At 43.5% G+C, this 14,756-nt stretch overlaps 1 protein-coding gene across 5 annotated transcripts in view; it reads left to right on the top strand.

Annotated features, from left to right (window-relative positions):
* The window catches only part of ARHGAP23 (Rho GTPase activating protein 23), a 149,020-nt gene that overhangs the window by 36,180 nt on the left and 98,084 nt on the right, over positions 1-14,756 (top strand). The window contains exon 1 of one of the 5 annotated variants that reach the window (XM_044444738.1): positions 12,502-13,182. The exons of the other annotated variants lie outside the window; for them this stretch is intronic. Coding sequence (XP_044300673.1) covers positions 12,856-13,182 — 327 coding nt within the window. The 5' untranslated portion in view covers positions 12,502-12,855. Of the gene's footprint in view, positions 1-12,501; positions 13,183-14,756 lie in introns of those variants that run through there. 5 annotated transcript variants of the gene reach the window in all.

The raw sequence follows: 14,756 nt of genomic DNA, 5'->3' as shown, positions 1-14,756 counted from the left end.
CCTCCGATTGGTTTTGTGAAGGCATTGTTGCAGGTTCCTCAGTGATGTGAATGAGAACTTGCGCTTGCTAAGGGCTTACTGGGCTGCCAGAAACCCATTTCTGTGCTGTACCATGTCAGACTGCTGGTGGAGGCTCAATTGACCAAATGCCCAATCAGTCAATAGCTATTTAAATCTCTATATTTATTCTTGCACAATATCAAAGTGCATAACAAGAATGAAAATGCTAGGTTTGAAATCCATGAGATGTGCTTTTTGCATGTGGAAAGATTTTTATTTTATTTATTACCAGGCAAGTTACTTGAAACTTAAACTGAATGACTTATTTGGTAAAGAATGCTGGAGAGATTATTACCGCTTATTATCTTGACAGACCATTCCTAAGGTAGTGGTGGTGGTGATAAGGGAAGATTCCTACCACGGACACTCCAGGGAGAGAAAAATAGGTATTCCAGTGCCACAGCTAATGCATTTCAGTGTTTCTGGAGGCATTCTGTGGGAATGAGAAGGATTTATTTGGGTTGGTTTTGCTTTGCTTTGCATGGTGAAATGCATTGTCATGTGAGCTTCCCACAGGCAGTTTAAAGTGGCCCAGGTACCAGTTTATCATTTCTGTAAGTGCCAACCCAAACATTATACAACAGATGTACAGAAGAAGGAAAGAAAGAAAAACAACTGTGGGAGGCTATGATTGGGAGTGGAGGAAAGGAAGGAGCAAAAGAAACATTTAATACAGGGGTGGTAGCAGGATGGGTAAAAATCAGTGATTTTTTTTTAAATCAGATTTTTAAATTGAAATTGGTGTTTTAAATTTGCATTAGATTTGGGTTTTTTAAAAAGGGTTTTTAAAAATAAAATGCTTTTTGAGGAAAAATCTATCTAAAGATAGTTTCCTGTTTAAGAAACATTATAGTCCAAGGGATTCTTTTTAAATTATGTAGCATGAAGCTATATATTCGTGCAGTGTTCAGATTTTTTGGTAAATGAATTTCATTAATCCATTCACAATGTCATGCTCTTCCAGAAGTTTCTGTAAAGATTATTGGGCTTTTTTTCTGTCTAGAAGATACTGTCACAGATGCTTGGGTTTGATTGGCATAAAGGCAGCATGCTTAAAATGTTGTGGAAAAACAAAGTGCTGGGCTGAACATAGCTTTATATTGGGAACGATTTCCTGGCAATAACCCAAAGTTTATTAAGGGTTCACAACTCCAATTCCTTACAAATAAGTAACTTTATGGGCAATTATTGGCATGGGAAAGCACAAATGAAATAGATTGCACCAAAACAAAACATGAAGCTAGATACAATGCTAGAACATCTCAAAGACAGCAGCCTCCTGGTTGTGTCAATATATGAACTGTTGTAGCCAAAAGTATCTGGAAACTGATCCTGTTGGTATGTGGAATTGTGTGGCGAGTCTCTGAAATTTAAAAAGGAATATAGTTAAATTATGGAATTAAGCAGCCAGAGTTCCATAGAGTTAACCTGAGAACCTGTTTTCCGTGGCAGCAGTTAACCTCTGAGAATGCACAGAGTCTTGCATTCTCATCCCTGAGACACTAGAACTAATCTCTATATATCTGGAGTTAGCTCAGACAAATCAGGGAGTAATAGCAGCTTGCATTTTATAACGTTATTCAACATTTATATGCCACGTATCAGGAGTTTAACACACTCTGCATACTTAAGATACTGGCTCTGTGTTACATTTATCACATGAAAAGAAAATGCACAGAAGGCCGAACATCAGCCCTACTTGGGCATCCTGCTCCATGCAATTAACACTGTAGGAAGCAGGCTGAGCAATTAGGCTTTTCCACCACAGAAGGGAGCTTATATTTGTAGAACTTATTTCTTCAGATCTTTCCCCAGACAATGTGGGCAGGAGCGCCTTGACAATATGGGAAGTGGGTGGTACAGATGAATGGACTTCAGGCTGCAGGTGGCAGATCACATTTTAACAACATGCTTACTTGTTCTTTGTAAATCTAACTCCCTGTAAATAGAAAACCAGCATAGCAGGAGAGTGCTGGGCCAAAAACTTCATCCTTGTGCTCATGTTCTACATGCAGAAAGTTTTTATATAGAAAGTGATTCAAAGCTGTCAGCTCCTACTTGGCATTCTGCTGCATTAATAGACTCAGACTGCCAGTGATACTTCTCCGGCTATTGTTTATCTATGTAATGCCTACCTTATATCACCTTTAGAGAAGAGTGCCTGCTTGAGTTAATTTTCCCTAAGGGATTGGAGAGGAACAGGAACAATTAGCTGCTAAGGAGAGATCAGATAACCACAGATAAAGGGAGAATTTGGCTTTAATGTCTACTGCAGGTTACCCTGCCTGTTTTCAGGAGCTGCTACCACTCTCACCTCCAGCTGTTTTCCAAAACCTGCCCACCTAAACTTTTCCCACCTGCAAGGAAAACATTCCATATCTTTCACACACAGCTGTAAAAAAGCAGGTGAGGGCCACTTTGTAGGCAAATAGCTGTTAGATAAAGAGTTAAGCCACAGGTAGGGAACCTAGAGCACTCCAGGTGCTTTGGACTGCAATCGCCACAAGCTCAGCCTGCATAGCCAATTGTCAGGGATCATCAAATATGACAGGAGATGGCAGGAGATGTGCCAAAGATCTAGAGGGCACCATATGACTACCACCCAGTGTGGCTATGAATTAAATCTAATCTATTTAATTCACTAATCATGATTTTCTACATAATTTGCATGTGTACCTGCCTTACTCATAGGTAGAAGAACTCATTAAATCAGGGGTCCTCAAACTTTTTCAACAGGGGGCCAGTTGAAAGGTGCCAGCGATAGGCGTGGGCTGCCAAGGCGGTGCAGGTGGGGGGTGCGGGCCGGTGCAGGGGTGGGCAGGTGTGTGCACGGAAGGCAGGGGTGGGCGCGCACAGAGATCCTTTTCTCTGAATGAGTCCAAAATGATCTCCGCACGAGCAAGCCAAAACCTCTGTGGCGGGCCAGATAAATGGGCATGGCAGGCTGTAGTTTGAGGACCCATGCATTAAATATTCCCAAACTGGGTCTCTTTTACAGCCTGCTGCCATTATAGAAACATAGAAATAGAGCGAGTAAGAAGGGGCCTCCCGAGCCATCTAGTCTGACCCCCGGCTCTAGCCAGCTCCGCTCATGACATGCCTTCCATGTGCATGTCTAGCCTATCCTTGAACAAGGATTATAGGTCTTCCTCTCCAGTGAAAGAATAATATGGATAAACCTCTGGTGAAGAATCTCCACAAAAAGATTCAAAGGCTTGTGCAGTATTCTGCTCAAAAGGTTTCACTTTCATTTTTACTGTTTATCCCTCCCTCCTTATACTTAGCATCTTGTGCAGATCTGTTCCACTCCCAACAATCTTGACTCTTTTTAACTTAGCACTTAAGAGGTAAGGGTTTGTTGCTGTGTACATAGATTTGCAAAGGTACAATGGAATTAAGGTCTTTTTCTCAACTGTGTATGTTTATTTTATTACACATTTGTTGTGAAGAAGAGGCATATGAATCTTGACTACAGGTCAAGATTCATAGAAATTCAGACTCATTTGAATCCATTGCAGAATTCTTCAAATTCCTACTTAAGTGTATACCTTAAAATATAGATTATTTATTATTATTATTATTATTATTATTATTATTATTATTATTATTATTATTATAACATTTCTATGCCGCCCCTTGCCGAAATCTCGGGGCGGCTTACAACACGATAAAATACATTGAAATACAATAGCACATAATAAATTACCATTAAATACAAAAATACAAAAAATACATTGATTTACAAATATAAGATTAAAATTATCAGTATAAATTAAGTAAATAAAAATATAGGAGGAGAAAGAGAAGGAAGAAGAAGTTGCCCTGGCCAGATCATATGTTTTAACAATTAAAATGATGTTTAAATAAAAAGGTCTTTACCTGGCGCCGAAAAACCAGTAACGACGGTGCCAGGCAGACCTCTTTGGGAAGTGAATTCCATAGGTTGGGTGCCACCGCCGAGAAAGCCCTCCTCCGAGTACTTACTCTCCTAATTTCTTTCATGGAGGGTTCCCGGAGAAGGGACTCTCCCGCAGATCTCAAAGGGTGGTCGGGCATATACGGACGTAAGCGCTCGTTCAGGTAGCCAGGACCCAAGCCGTTTAGGGCTTTATAGGTCATAATCAACACCTTGAATTGGGCCCGGGCTTCAATGGGAAGCCAGTGAAGCTGACGGAGGACTGGAGTCATGTGAGCATAACGCCCCGTCCCCGTCAGCAACCTGGCAGCTCTATTTTGCACCAATTGAAGTGTTCGGACTGTCTTCAGGGGAAGCCCCACGTAAAGCGCGTTACAGAAGTCTAGGCGGGAAGTCACCAGCGCATGTGTCACCATCGCCAGGCAGTCGTACTCCAGGTAGGGGCGCAGCTGATTAATCAGCCGAAGCTGAAGGAAGGCGTTCCTCACCACCGCTGTCACCTGAGCTTCCAAAGAAAGCTCCGGGTCGAGGAGTACTCCTAAGCTGCGGACCTTATCCCTAAGGGGGAGTGTTGCACCATTCAGGACCAGGTCAAATCCACCCTCTCCGAAACCCGATCCGCCAACCAACAGGACCTCCGTCTTGTCTGGGTTGAGTTTCAATTTATTTGCCCTCATCCATTCCCTTACCTCGGCCAGGCACCGGTTCAGCACAGCCACTGCCTCACCTGGATTAGTGGAAAACGAGAGGTAAAGCTGGGTATCATCAGCGTTGATGATGATACCCAGATTGTGAATGCATCACACACAAGCTCTTTTATGAAACCTAAATTAGGTGGCAAACCAAAGTTTGCTTATTGTGCTAATCTAGGTATGTCTACTCAAAAATAAGTTTCATGGGTTTCAGTACTCACTCCTATGGAAGAAAAGCAAAGGATTGCAGATTTTATGCATGAAATGGTCCTCTGCGTGAACAATGCTGTACAGGAAGTCCCCTATAAAGAATAAGTTCCATTCTGAGAGCATGTTCATAAATCCAATTTGTAAGTCCAACAAAGTTAGCCTAGGTACCCAACTAGCAGAGGGAAGTTCACGAAGCAGTCTGCCTGTTGCTTGAAAACAAAAAATGGTCTGTGGCGCCTCAGACCATTGCGTAGGAAAAGTCAGCCCTGGTACTTCGACAAGTAGCCAGAGCTCTGCACTTTGGCTTTAATAATCTGGTGTGAATGATTGGAATAATCTAGGAATCAAGTGGGCGTGATCTCTCTCCCATCCATGTTCTCTCCTTGATTCATTTGTCCTGACCATTGGGAGCTGTGTGGAAAGGTGCTTTCTTTCTCCTCTCTGTTCAGAACCAACATGAAGCTGCTTATGCAGCAAAGCCCATGCTGGTGCTGCTAAGCTGGACCTGTTTGTTTTGGATGGAGAAATAGCATCCTTCACCTCTCATTTCATAAAGGAGAGAAACCGTTCTCAACTCTTGGATCTTCACAAGAAATGTGGTGTATTTTTCTGAGGGAGGAGAGGTGGCTTGATTTCTTTTAGGGCGGGGTGGGTGGAGAATTAACAGTTAAAATGAAAAAAGAACTTATGTGATTGGACATGCAAATGCACATTGCCATCTTTGAAAGTTTGCAACTTGAAGGTTTGTATGTAGGGGATTTCCTGTCCTTAAATAGTAAGACTTTATTTAGATTAATATTTATGCAAATATGAGCTTTGTTTTAAAAAATCCATACATAGTTCTTATTTGGAGCTTGGGAGAGCAATCTTGCTTCAGAGCTAATAAATTTTGTGAGGAAAAGTTTTATTATTTTGAAATGGGTTAGGGTGTTGAGAAGTCTAGGATAAAAAAGACACAGCAGGAAAGGGGGAGAGAATGCATGGTACATGATAAACTTCTCGGCTCTCCGAGGACAGGGGTTGCTATCCCAACAATTCTTGGTATTTTTCCTCACATATTCATATATTCTTTTTGTGCATGCTTCTCCCAGGTCCTCAGAATGGTTGGAATGTTTCTTTGTACCTCCCTTTAACAGCACCCTGCGGCTGGAGGAAGTGGAGCAGCCTGTGTGTCTGTGCAAAAAGCAGAATGAAGCTGTAATTCTCAGGTTCCAGCATAAATATTAAGCCAACCTGGCTGGTTTGATACTCTTCCCCCCACTCCCCACCCCCTGCTTTGCAGAACCAGCAGTGATGAATACCTTTTTTTGCCAAATGCTTCTTCAGAGTCATTTATCTATCCCCAGGCTCTTAGATTACTTTTTCAGTTTTTTTATTTTGGAAATGCTTCTCCCACTCACCCACTGCAAAGTATTCATGGGGGCCAGAAACATAAGTGGAAGGAAGATGAAATTGAAGTGTACAATTTCCAGCAAGACACATACAGCTGTAGATCTCAGTTCTCTCTTATCTGTTGCAGACATGGAATATGAGAGAAGCATTGTGATGTAGTGGTTAAAGTGTTAGACTTGGAAGATCCAGGATCCTGCCCCTACTTGGCATGAAATTCACTGGGAGAATATGGACCAGTCGCTAACTTTCAGACTATCCTATCTTGAAAGGTTGTTGTGAGGATAAAATGGAGATTAGGAAGATTGTGTCCACTGCCTTGGGCTCTTTGGAGGAAAAATGGGATAGAAATGTAACAAACAAATAGAAATAATTAAGGGAAATTGGCAGAAAGATGCACAGGGTGGCTGCTGGCCCAATGGTATCCCTTTCTCTTTGAATTTTTATCCCAGTTTTTCTGACACACACAGTTGAAAATGTGGCAACCAGTGCTTAGTTTCAATAGTTGGTGTAGCCTAGGGGCTGGTGTGACGTAGGAACCAAGAAGTCTGGGGCAGTGGCCACAACTGAGGAGCAGATACTCCAGATGCAAAAGGATCTGGACAGACTATGGAAGTGGCCAGGAGACAACAGGATGGCGTTCAATGTGGATAAGTGCAAGATCTTGCACTTGGGGCATAGGAATCATAAGTACAGGTTTAGGGGACAAGTGGCTGGAGAGCAGCACTTATGAAAGGGACCTCGGGTTGCTGGTTGACTGCAGGCTGAACATGAGTCAGCAGTGTGATGCGGTGGTCAAGAGGGTGAATGCCACCCTTGGTTGCATAGCCAGAAGCATGGCTTCTAGATCGAGAGAGATGTTACTACCATTCTATACAATTCTGGTGCACCCGCAACTGGAGTATTGTGCTCAGTTTTGGGCCCCTCATTACAGGAAGGATATAGCCAGGTTAGAGTCAGTACAGCGTAGGGCCACAAGGTTGTGGCTGGTTTGCAGGGGATGCCGTATGAGGAGAGGCTGAGGAAACTGGGTCTCTTCAGCCTGAAGAAGGGGAGACTCAGAGGGGATCTGATGGCGACATACAGGTATGTGAGGGGGTGTCACATGGAGGTAGGTAGAGACCTGTTCTCCCCTGCAGAGGAAAGCAGGATGCGCTCCAATGGAGCAAAGCTCAGGGAGCCAAGGTTCCATTTAGATGCCTGGAAGCACTTCCTGACAGTCAGGACCCTGAGGGTGTGGAATGGGCTTCCATGAGAGGTCGTTGAGGCCCCATCAGTGAGGGTGTTCAAAGATAGGCTAGACATGGACATGGTGGGCATGTCATGAGCAGAGCCGATTGGAGCCGGGGGTCAGACTAGATGGCCCGTGAGATCCCTTCTGACTTGCTCTGTTTCTATGTTTCTAAGTGCTCAGTTCAGATCTCACCTCTGCCATGACTGTCTCTCTGCCTTAGTCTCTTGGCTGTAATGCAGGGGTAGCACTGACCTATCCTTACAGTACCATGGTAAGGATTATGGGGAAATTGTTTATGAAGCGTGTTGAACACCATGGTCATTGTTACGAAAAGGAGACAAGTTGGGACTCTGGCATGCTGGAAGATAGCACTTTGGGTCTTGGAAGTCAATACTGTTAATCACAGATATGTGGGGCCAGCTCCAATTACTCAGGGTGAAGCCAGATGTAATAAAAAACAGAGCCCATGGTGGATTCCTCAGCTGTGGGGGAGCCTGGCTTTACAACTGAAATGACAGACGTGCATACCAGCGATAGGAGTGAATCAAACACCAGTTCAGCTGTTGGCCTTGCTTTTTCCAATGCTTCGGCAGATTGGATTCTTGCTTTCTTTCTTCTAAAAAAAAGGAAAGTGCTGCATGATCATTTATACTGATCATGTTCATTTGCTTATTCTCACAATTGAAAAGAACAGCGTTGGAGATAGGAAGAGAGGTTGTGAGATCACAAAGCGCTAGCCAGTTAGTCCTGTGCCCAGCTAGCTTTTGTAGAACCTTTTATTTTTGTTTTGTATTTGGTTTGATAGAACTTGACTCTACGGATCCTCCTCAGCAGGCTGTAAACCAGACCTCTTTTCAGTTTTTACTGAGCATTATTCTGCATGTACTTGGAGGACAGTGTGTTTCTTGATTATAAATTCTCATTTGTCCTGACTGAACCCTTGCAAGAAAAAGAGCAAACACTGCCATGCTCAAATTAAGCCCTGTAGTTAACATTTACGTACCACCTTATCTGGGAAAAAGACATCAAGGCAGTGACAAAAGCTCTCTTTGTGCAGAGTCTTTTCAGCTTATAAGCCTCCCCTTTCCAGGATTCAGGAGAAGTACGCAAGCTGTGTTGGTGTCTGACATGAAACTCATCTTGTTTTTTTGTCCCCCCTCCTTCCATCCTTCCCTCCACTGCACCCCACCCTAAACAAACAGCCACCTAGTTCCAGTTCATTAAACAAGATTGCCTCCACAGAATTGTATCCGCCTGCAGTGCTATGATTTCTTTGTTAGACTCAGAGTAGCATCCCTATGGGTGTTGATGTCAGAGGAGGCAGTAGTGGGTGCAGTGAATGAGTTAACTTATTCCTGTGTCCCGAGAACTGAGGATATTGCAATAACCATTTATGTGTCTTTCTGCTCGGCAGAGCAGGATAAAGTTTGCAAAGGTAGGGAAAAGACAGTTGTATTCTTACATGCCTAAAGCTTCATCAAAAAGTGAAACACTTCCTAGCCTTCACCCATCTGAGGGGGCTTTTTGCACCTGTCTATCTTTGGTATTGCCATATGTGTCTTAGGAGGGGCACAAGGGGACACAGGAAATCTCTTCTTCTGCTGATCCTCTTAAAATGCTGAATGAGGTGATAGAAATGCTTTCTTCTCTTCCCATCTTGCATTCCTTATGGAGTCTTCATAACTTATTTCATTTATGACTGCCATCTTGAAGCTTGGGTGTGGATAACAATAACCCTTTGTAATAATTATGGGCAAAATATATTTTATTAAACCATTTTATTACATTTTTCAAAAATGTTTACAGATCATTTATATATTTTACAATGTTCTTCTGCTTTTTCTGTTTGGAGCAAACTGTTGTAACCAGGCATGAGTTGCAACAGTTGGAAAGCCATAAGAATACAGAGTTGGCTGGGGTAAGATGGTTATTATTAGCTTAAAATATCCCATGAAGATTCTCAAGCAGATGGTACTTCTGGTTAGAATCCCTGGCTCTCTCCCATCTTAATGTAAGCAAAAATGGGCAGGTCTTTATGATGATCTTTCTGAAAAGGCTGGGCCTTGAGATATGGAAAGCCTCTGGAAGGTTAAGAGTTTCATGTTGGTGTAAATGTTACAGGTTTCCTGTTGCTGCAAAAAACCAAAACAAAATGCTGTTGTAGTGCAGTTGATCCATAATGCTCATAAGCTTCTTTTGCACACCTGCAAGTAAGTCAAGTATGTGTCTTCTGTCTGCTGATTTCTTTACCTGAGATTGATGGTATCAGTGGAGCCCACATACTTGATGCACCATTTGCCCAGCTTCTCATTATAGTACTGAATGTTGTTCATGTGATACAATAACTCAAGGCTCACTCGCCTGTATTGTATTAGATACATTCACAATTGGAGATCACTCTTCTTTCCAGTGGTTACACACTTTCTTTCTGCAGGAAACAGAAAGATGCTAATTGTTGTGGTGCATCAAATTAAATTAGAGTAGTTTTGGAGGATTCTAAGCCACAGATCTGCTAATATCCACCCTACCAAACCTCCCTTGGCTGAGATCAGGGAGATCTCCGGATGTTTTAGACCTTAACTCCCAGAAGACCATGCCAGCATGGTCAGTGGTCAAGAATGCTAGAAGCCAAAGTGTAAAACATCCATAGATCTACTTTCTGCCCACCCACGCCTCTGCTTTATATAGCTGGTTTTGTTTTCTTCTCTCATTCCCAACGTTATATGCTTTCCTCCCTTTTGCTAGCACAGTGCATAATGCATTTAATGCATTCTTTTAGAATATTATTTTGAATGCCATGGCCTCCTCTTCTATCCTCACCACAGAACAGAAATCCACTGAAAAGCTTTTGAGTTGGTCTTAATGTCGCCTTTTCTGTAGTAAGCTGATTCTCTGTGTTAGTTCTCCATGTCCAGCTTTATGGCCTCGCATGGCTTGTCCTGGGGATCCCTCTGCTGTGTTTACAGGAATGGTGGCATGAAAAGCCATTAATGCATTTGCAAGGATACTTAAAGGATGCAGCACTATGGCATTACAATCAGGTTTCATTCATTCATTTCATTCTTATGTCATCCAATGACCAAAGCTCTCTGGAGAGTTCATAGCAATTAATAAAGCATAGAAGTTACAACCCAGTAAAAATAGCATACAGTTTCCATTTTTTCCAAAACAACTAGAACAACATAAAGCACTGCCTCTCCTCCACTCAATATGCCATTGGATGCCTGGTGCCGAGAAGGTAGCAGAGTTAGTGCCAGGCAGGTCAGAGGTTGCCACACACAAGCACCCCGTGCTACAGCTATGGGTAACACAAGGTTGACCAGGTTTGGTGTTGCCATTTCTTCAGTGGAAGTTCAATCTGTTGTAAACTGCTTCAGGAGGAACCTGCCTGTTCCCCATTTCTGTTGTTCTGCCAAAGGCCATTGCAACAGAACAGAGTGAGAATGATGTGGAATGGTGAGTGGAGTCAGAGTGAGTGACAGGTGGGGAGTGTTACTTGAGAAGGACAATTAGGAGGGAGAGTGGAGAAAGTGAGTTTAGAAGAGTTGGTGGAAAGGACCAGAGAATAAAAGTCTGATGAGCAAGCTGGCTAGTGGAATTGCAGGTGAGTTGAATTGTTTCATGATGTAGAAACATAATCACCTGGGTTTTTTAAGGACCGCGCAGTCTAGTTGTCACGTTCCATAAATAAGTACAAATTGGGTTCAAATACTCGATGTGTTCTGGTCTGAGTGGATTTTAGATTCAGAAGCATCTCATGCTTTGACCTTTGTATGCAAAAGGTAAGCATCTAGAGCAACCTTCCCCAACCTGGAGGCCTTCAGAGGTACTTAGACTGCATCTCCCAGAATTTCCATCCAACAGAGCCATTGAATAGGAATTCTGGGTGTTGCAGTACAAATGTGTCTGAAGGGCACAAGGTTGGGGAAGGCTGATCTAGAGCCCTGCTGCTCTAGTTGGTGGCAAAGGTTTACCTTGCACAGGTAAATAGGTGCAGGTCCTCTGGTTCATTCCCTGGCTGGTATCCCTATGTAGGGCTAAGAAAGAGCCCTTCCTGAAATGCTGCAGAGTTGCTGTCAACAATGAGGGACTAAAAGTATGCATGGTCTGAGTTGGGTATACAGCAGCTTCCTATGGACTTGGTGGACAAGTTGGGCTACTAGGACCATACCTAATTACTCTAGTGCACTCAGTGACATCTACAGGCCAGGGCATCTGCCAGACCTGGGGGGATATCACAGCTGTGCATGCTGGTGGCACCTCAGTCTGTTTCCATGGCTTTAAAAGTTTCTAGCCTGTGTACCTAAAACTCTGTTCCCTTCCCTCTTGTCCTATTAGCAAGGGTTCTTCTGTGGAGCAAGGTGCAGGCCAATACCTTGATGTTGAGCACACCAAATCGGGCCTCTAGTTTCCTCTTGAAAAATGCAGCAGTCCTAAATTTCCTCAAATGCTTGGTATGCAGAGAACAGAAAAAAGGGGAAATTGGCCCTTAACCTGCCCCCCCCCCCCCAAGCAAACAGATGAGCCCTCTAACTCTGTCAAGTCGGTTCAGGAAGGAAGGAAGGGAGGGAAATTGTGTGTTCATGCTGTGATTTAGAAGAATACTAGGGATTTAGCATAGGATAATGCCAGCAGCTATCCCTTGCACAGCCGATGGTGGACACTGAGCTGGTGTCAGCTGGAGTGGGCTGGGTCACAGAGGGGTGGGGTGGGGCAGAGATGGCCTGATAGCTCAGAGCAGCTGCAGGGCTGTCTGTGCAGCGTGAACGAGTGGAGCTCTATTCTCTTTCTGTCTGCCTAGCTGTCAAGTCACAACCCTGTCTCTCTGATTTGCATCCATCTCATTCCCATCGGGCAGAATTGCTGCTGTCGCTGCCTCCTCCTCCTCCTCCTCCTCCTCCTCCACTTCTACCCATGTAATTAGTTTTCTCTGTGCAGTCTCTGGTCTTTTCCCTTTCTGTTTCTGCCTGCTGTAGGAAGAGGAACGTGGTAATCCAAGGCCAGTTGCTGTGTTCTCTTGAGTGTACGTACGCACAGATATCTGGCATGTCTGGACTTGGAAATCAACATTTTGCCCAGTGATACATGAGACGAAAGACTTGAGGGAGAGCGACTTTTTGAATAGGGGGAAAGAAAAGAATACAAGCAGGCAGGCTTCCTGCTGAAGTTCAGGGAATAGTCAAGGAGAAGCTGTGTTTTACTGTCCAAAGAGTCTGCATGGAACCGAACCAACTTGGCACTAAGAGTTGAGAACCCCCTTGAAAGCCTCTGTACTGATACATCCACATTCGTTCTGATCTGACGGCTCTGTTGCTTTCAGCTTCACCAGGATTTTTTTTTCAATTCAGGGTAGAATGGTAGAAGAAGGTGCAAGTCGGGGGGATCGGGCTCCCTGTGGTGGTAGGCCACAAGGGCCCCCACGCCCTCCATCCTCCCCACGTCATGGCATTTCGGTGGTGGGCAAAGCAGTCTGGAGCGTGGCACGAGCAGGGAAAGGCTGGCATTTCGAGCGAGCTGTTGGTGTGGACTGCAGTTTGCCCGAACCTCGTTGCATCTGGTTGACAAGTGTGCGAAACGACAACACTGAATGGTGGGAGAGGCGGTGGCGCCGTGCTGGGGCAGTGATGGCTCGGCAGAAGTGCCGTGCACGACCCAAGATGGACAGGAATCTCACGGTGAGAGTGGCATATTGTTAGTTTGTGTGCATGTTTGTGTGTGTGTGCATTATAAACACACTCTTGGGAGAGGCTTTGGTTAAGTTGATCCTTCTTAGCCTCAGTTCCCCTGTTTGTAAAATAAGAATACTTGTGCTCTGCTTTATGTTGTATTGGTTGAGAGAAAAATAGAAAGAAAGAATTTAAAATGCATTGTTCTGTGTAGTGTTTGTTTCTCTTTCTTTCCAAGGTATAACTTTGAGCCAGGACCTAACCCAGGCTCTGTGCCAGGGCTCATATGTAGGACATGAAAAGTAAAAAATGAATAGCTTGTACATGTGTTTTGAGCATGCATTTTCCTCACCAACATGTAATCACAGCCAACCCCCAAACATCTAAAATAGGGATGGGGTTGGAGAAGATACTTTCAGGTTAAGAAGAATTCCTGGCCAAATTGTTATTACTGTTACTATTAGCAGCAGCAGTAATATTAGTATTTATATACCACAGACTATATTGAATAGTATCTGCCAGCACCTCATTTTAGAAATTAAGGATTTTATCTCCCTGAGCTACCATTCAGGGGGAATATATATGGAAACTGAAAGGACAGTCATGGTTATGCTGTTTATCTCTGTGTGAACCACTGGCTAGTATATAGTAAATACTCTATGTGTGAACACACATTAATGTAAGTGTGGCTTCCTGGTTGGCAGAATCAGGTCACCATTGGTGATGTGGATGAGTAGGCTCCCGACAGGAGTAGGTTTCAGGAAATTAATCATAGCTCACCGGCTAGCTCTTGGAGTAACTTGCTTGCAGCCTCACTTTCCCTGATATGTAACATGGGAATACTTAACATAACAACATGATAATGACGGCCAACCTTTCTGGGCACTTCCTTGATTCGATAATGATTGGGTCCTACTTGTTAATTACTGGATCTTTAATTTTGCTTTGTTAAGCCTGTAGGGTTAGGAAGTTATTATTTCTTTGTTAATTTCATTTTGATTTCACTTAGTAGCCAAAGCTGAACTTGAATGTGGGAGATTTGGTTTGGTGTCGTCTCTCAGCAATTAGTTGTAGTCTACCCTAAATCTAAGGGAGAGAGGTTACTTTTATTCTTATGAACTGTTTTTTGTACCCCATCCTTCCTCCAAGGAGATCAGGGGCAGTTTACAAAGGGGGAGGCACTCTGTCCTGTTTAATCCTGACAAGCCCACTTTGAGGTAGCTTTGAATGAAAGATCATGACTGACCCAAGGTCACTTGGTAAACCTTAGAGTTGAATGGGAGTTTCTTCCTGTATTTTTAAAAATCACTGGAGTTCTGTGCCCAGGCAAATGGGCTTCTGTTCCAGGAAACACTGAATTCTGCAACCTGTATGAATTATGTGAGTTGAGAAAATGTGTATACCTTCTTTTGTTTTGCATACTTTCTTCAGTAGACATAATTCTATTTCACTTTTGCTAGCCTTGGGAAAGAATTTTATGCAATGCAAGGATGTCCTACTCAGAATAATTAGCAATGTTTATTCAGCTAGTGCTCTGGTTTCTGGGATTTCAGTAGCCCTTTACCCAGCCATAATGGCTATTCTAGGAA

Source organism: Varanus komodoensis, unplaced genomic scaffold, assembly GCF_004798865.1.
Source record: "Varanus komodoensis strain SLA01 unplaced genomic scaffold, ASM479886v1 scaffold45, whole genome shotgun sequence".
Lineage (NCBI taxonomy): Eukaryota > Metazoa > Chordata > Lepidosauria > Squamata > Varanidae > Varanus > Varanus komodoensis.
Note: the sequence above shows the minus strand (reverse complement) of the source record. Positions and strands in the feature narration are given on the sequence as shown.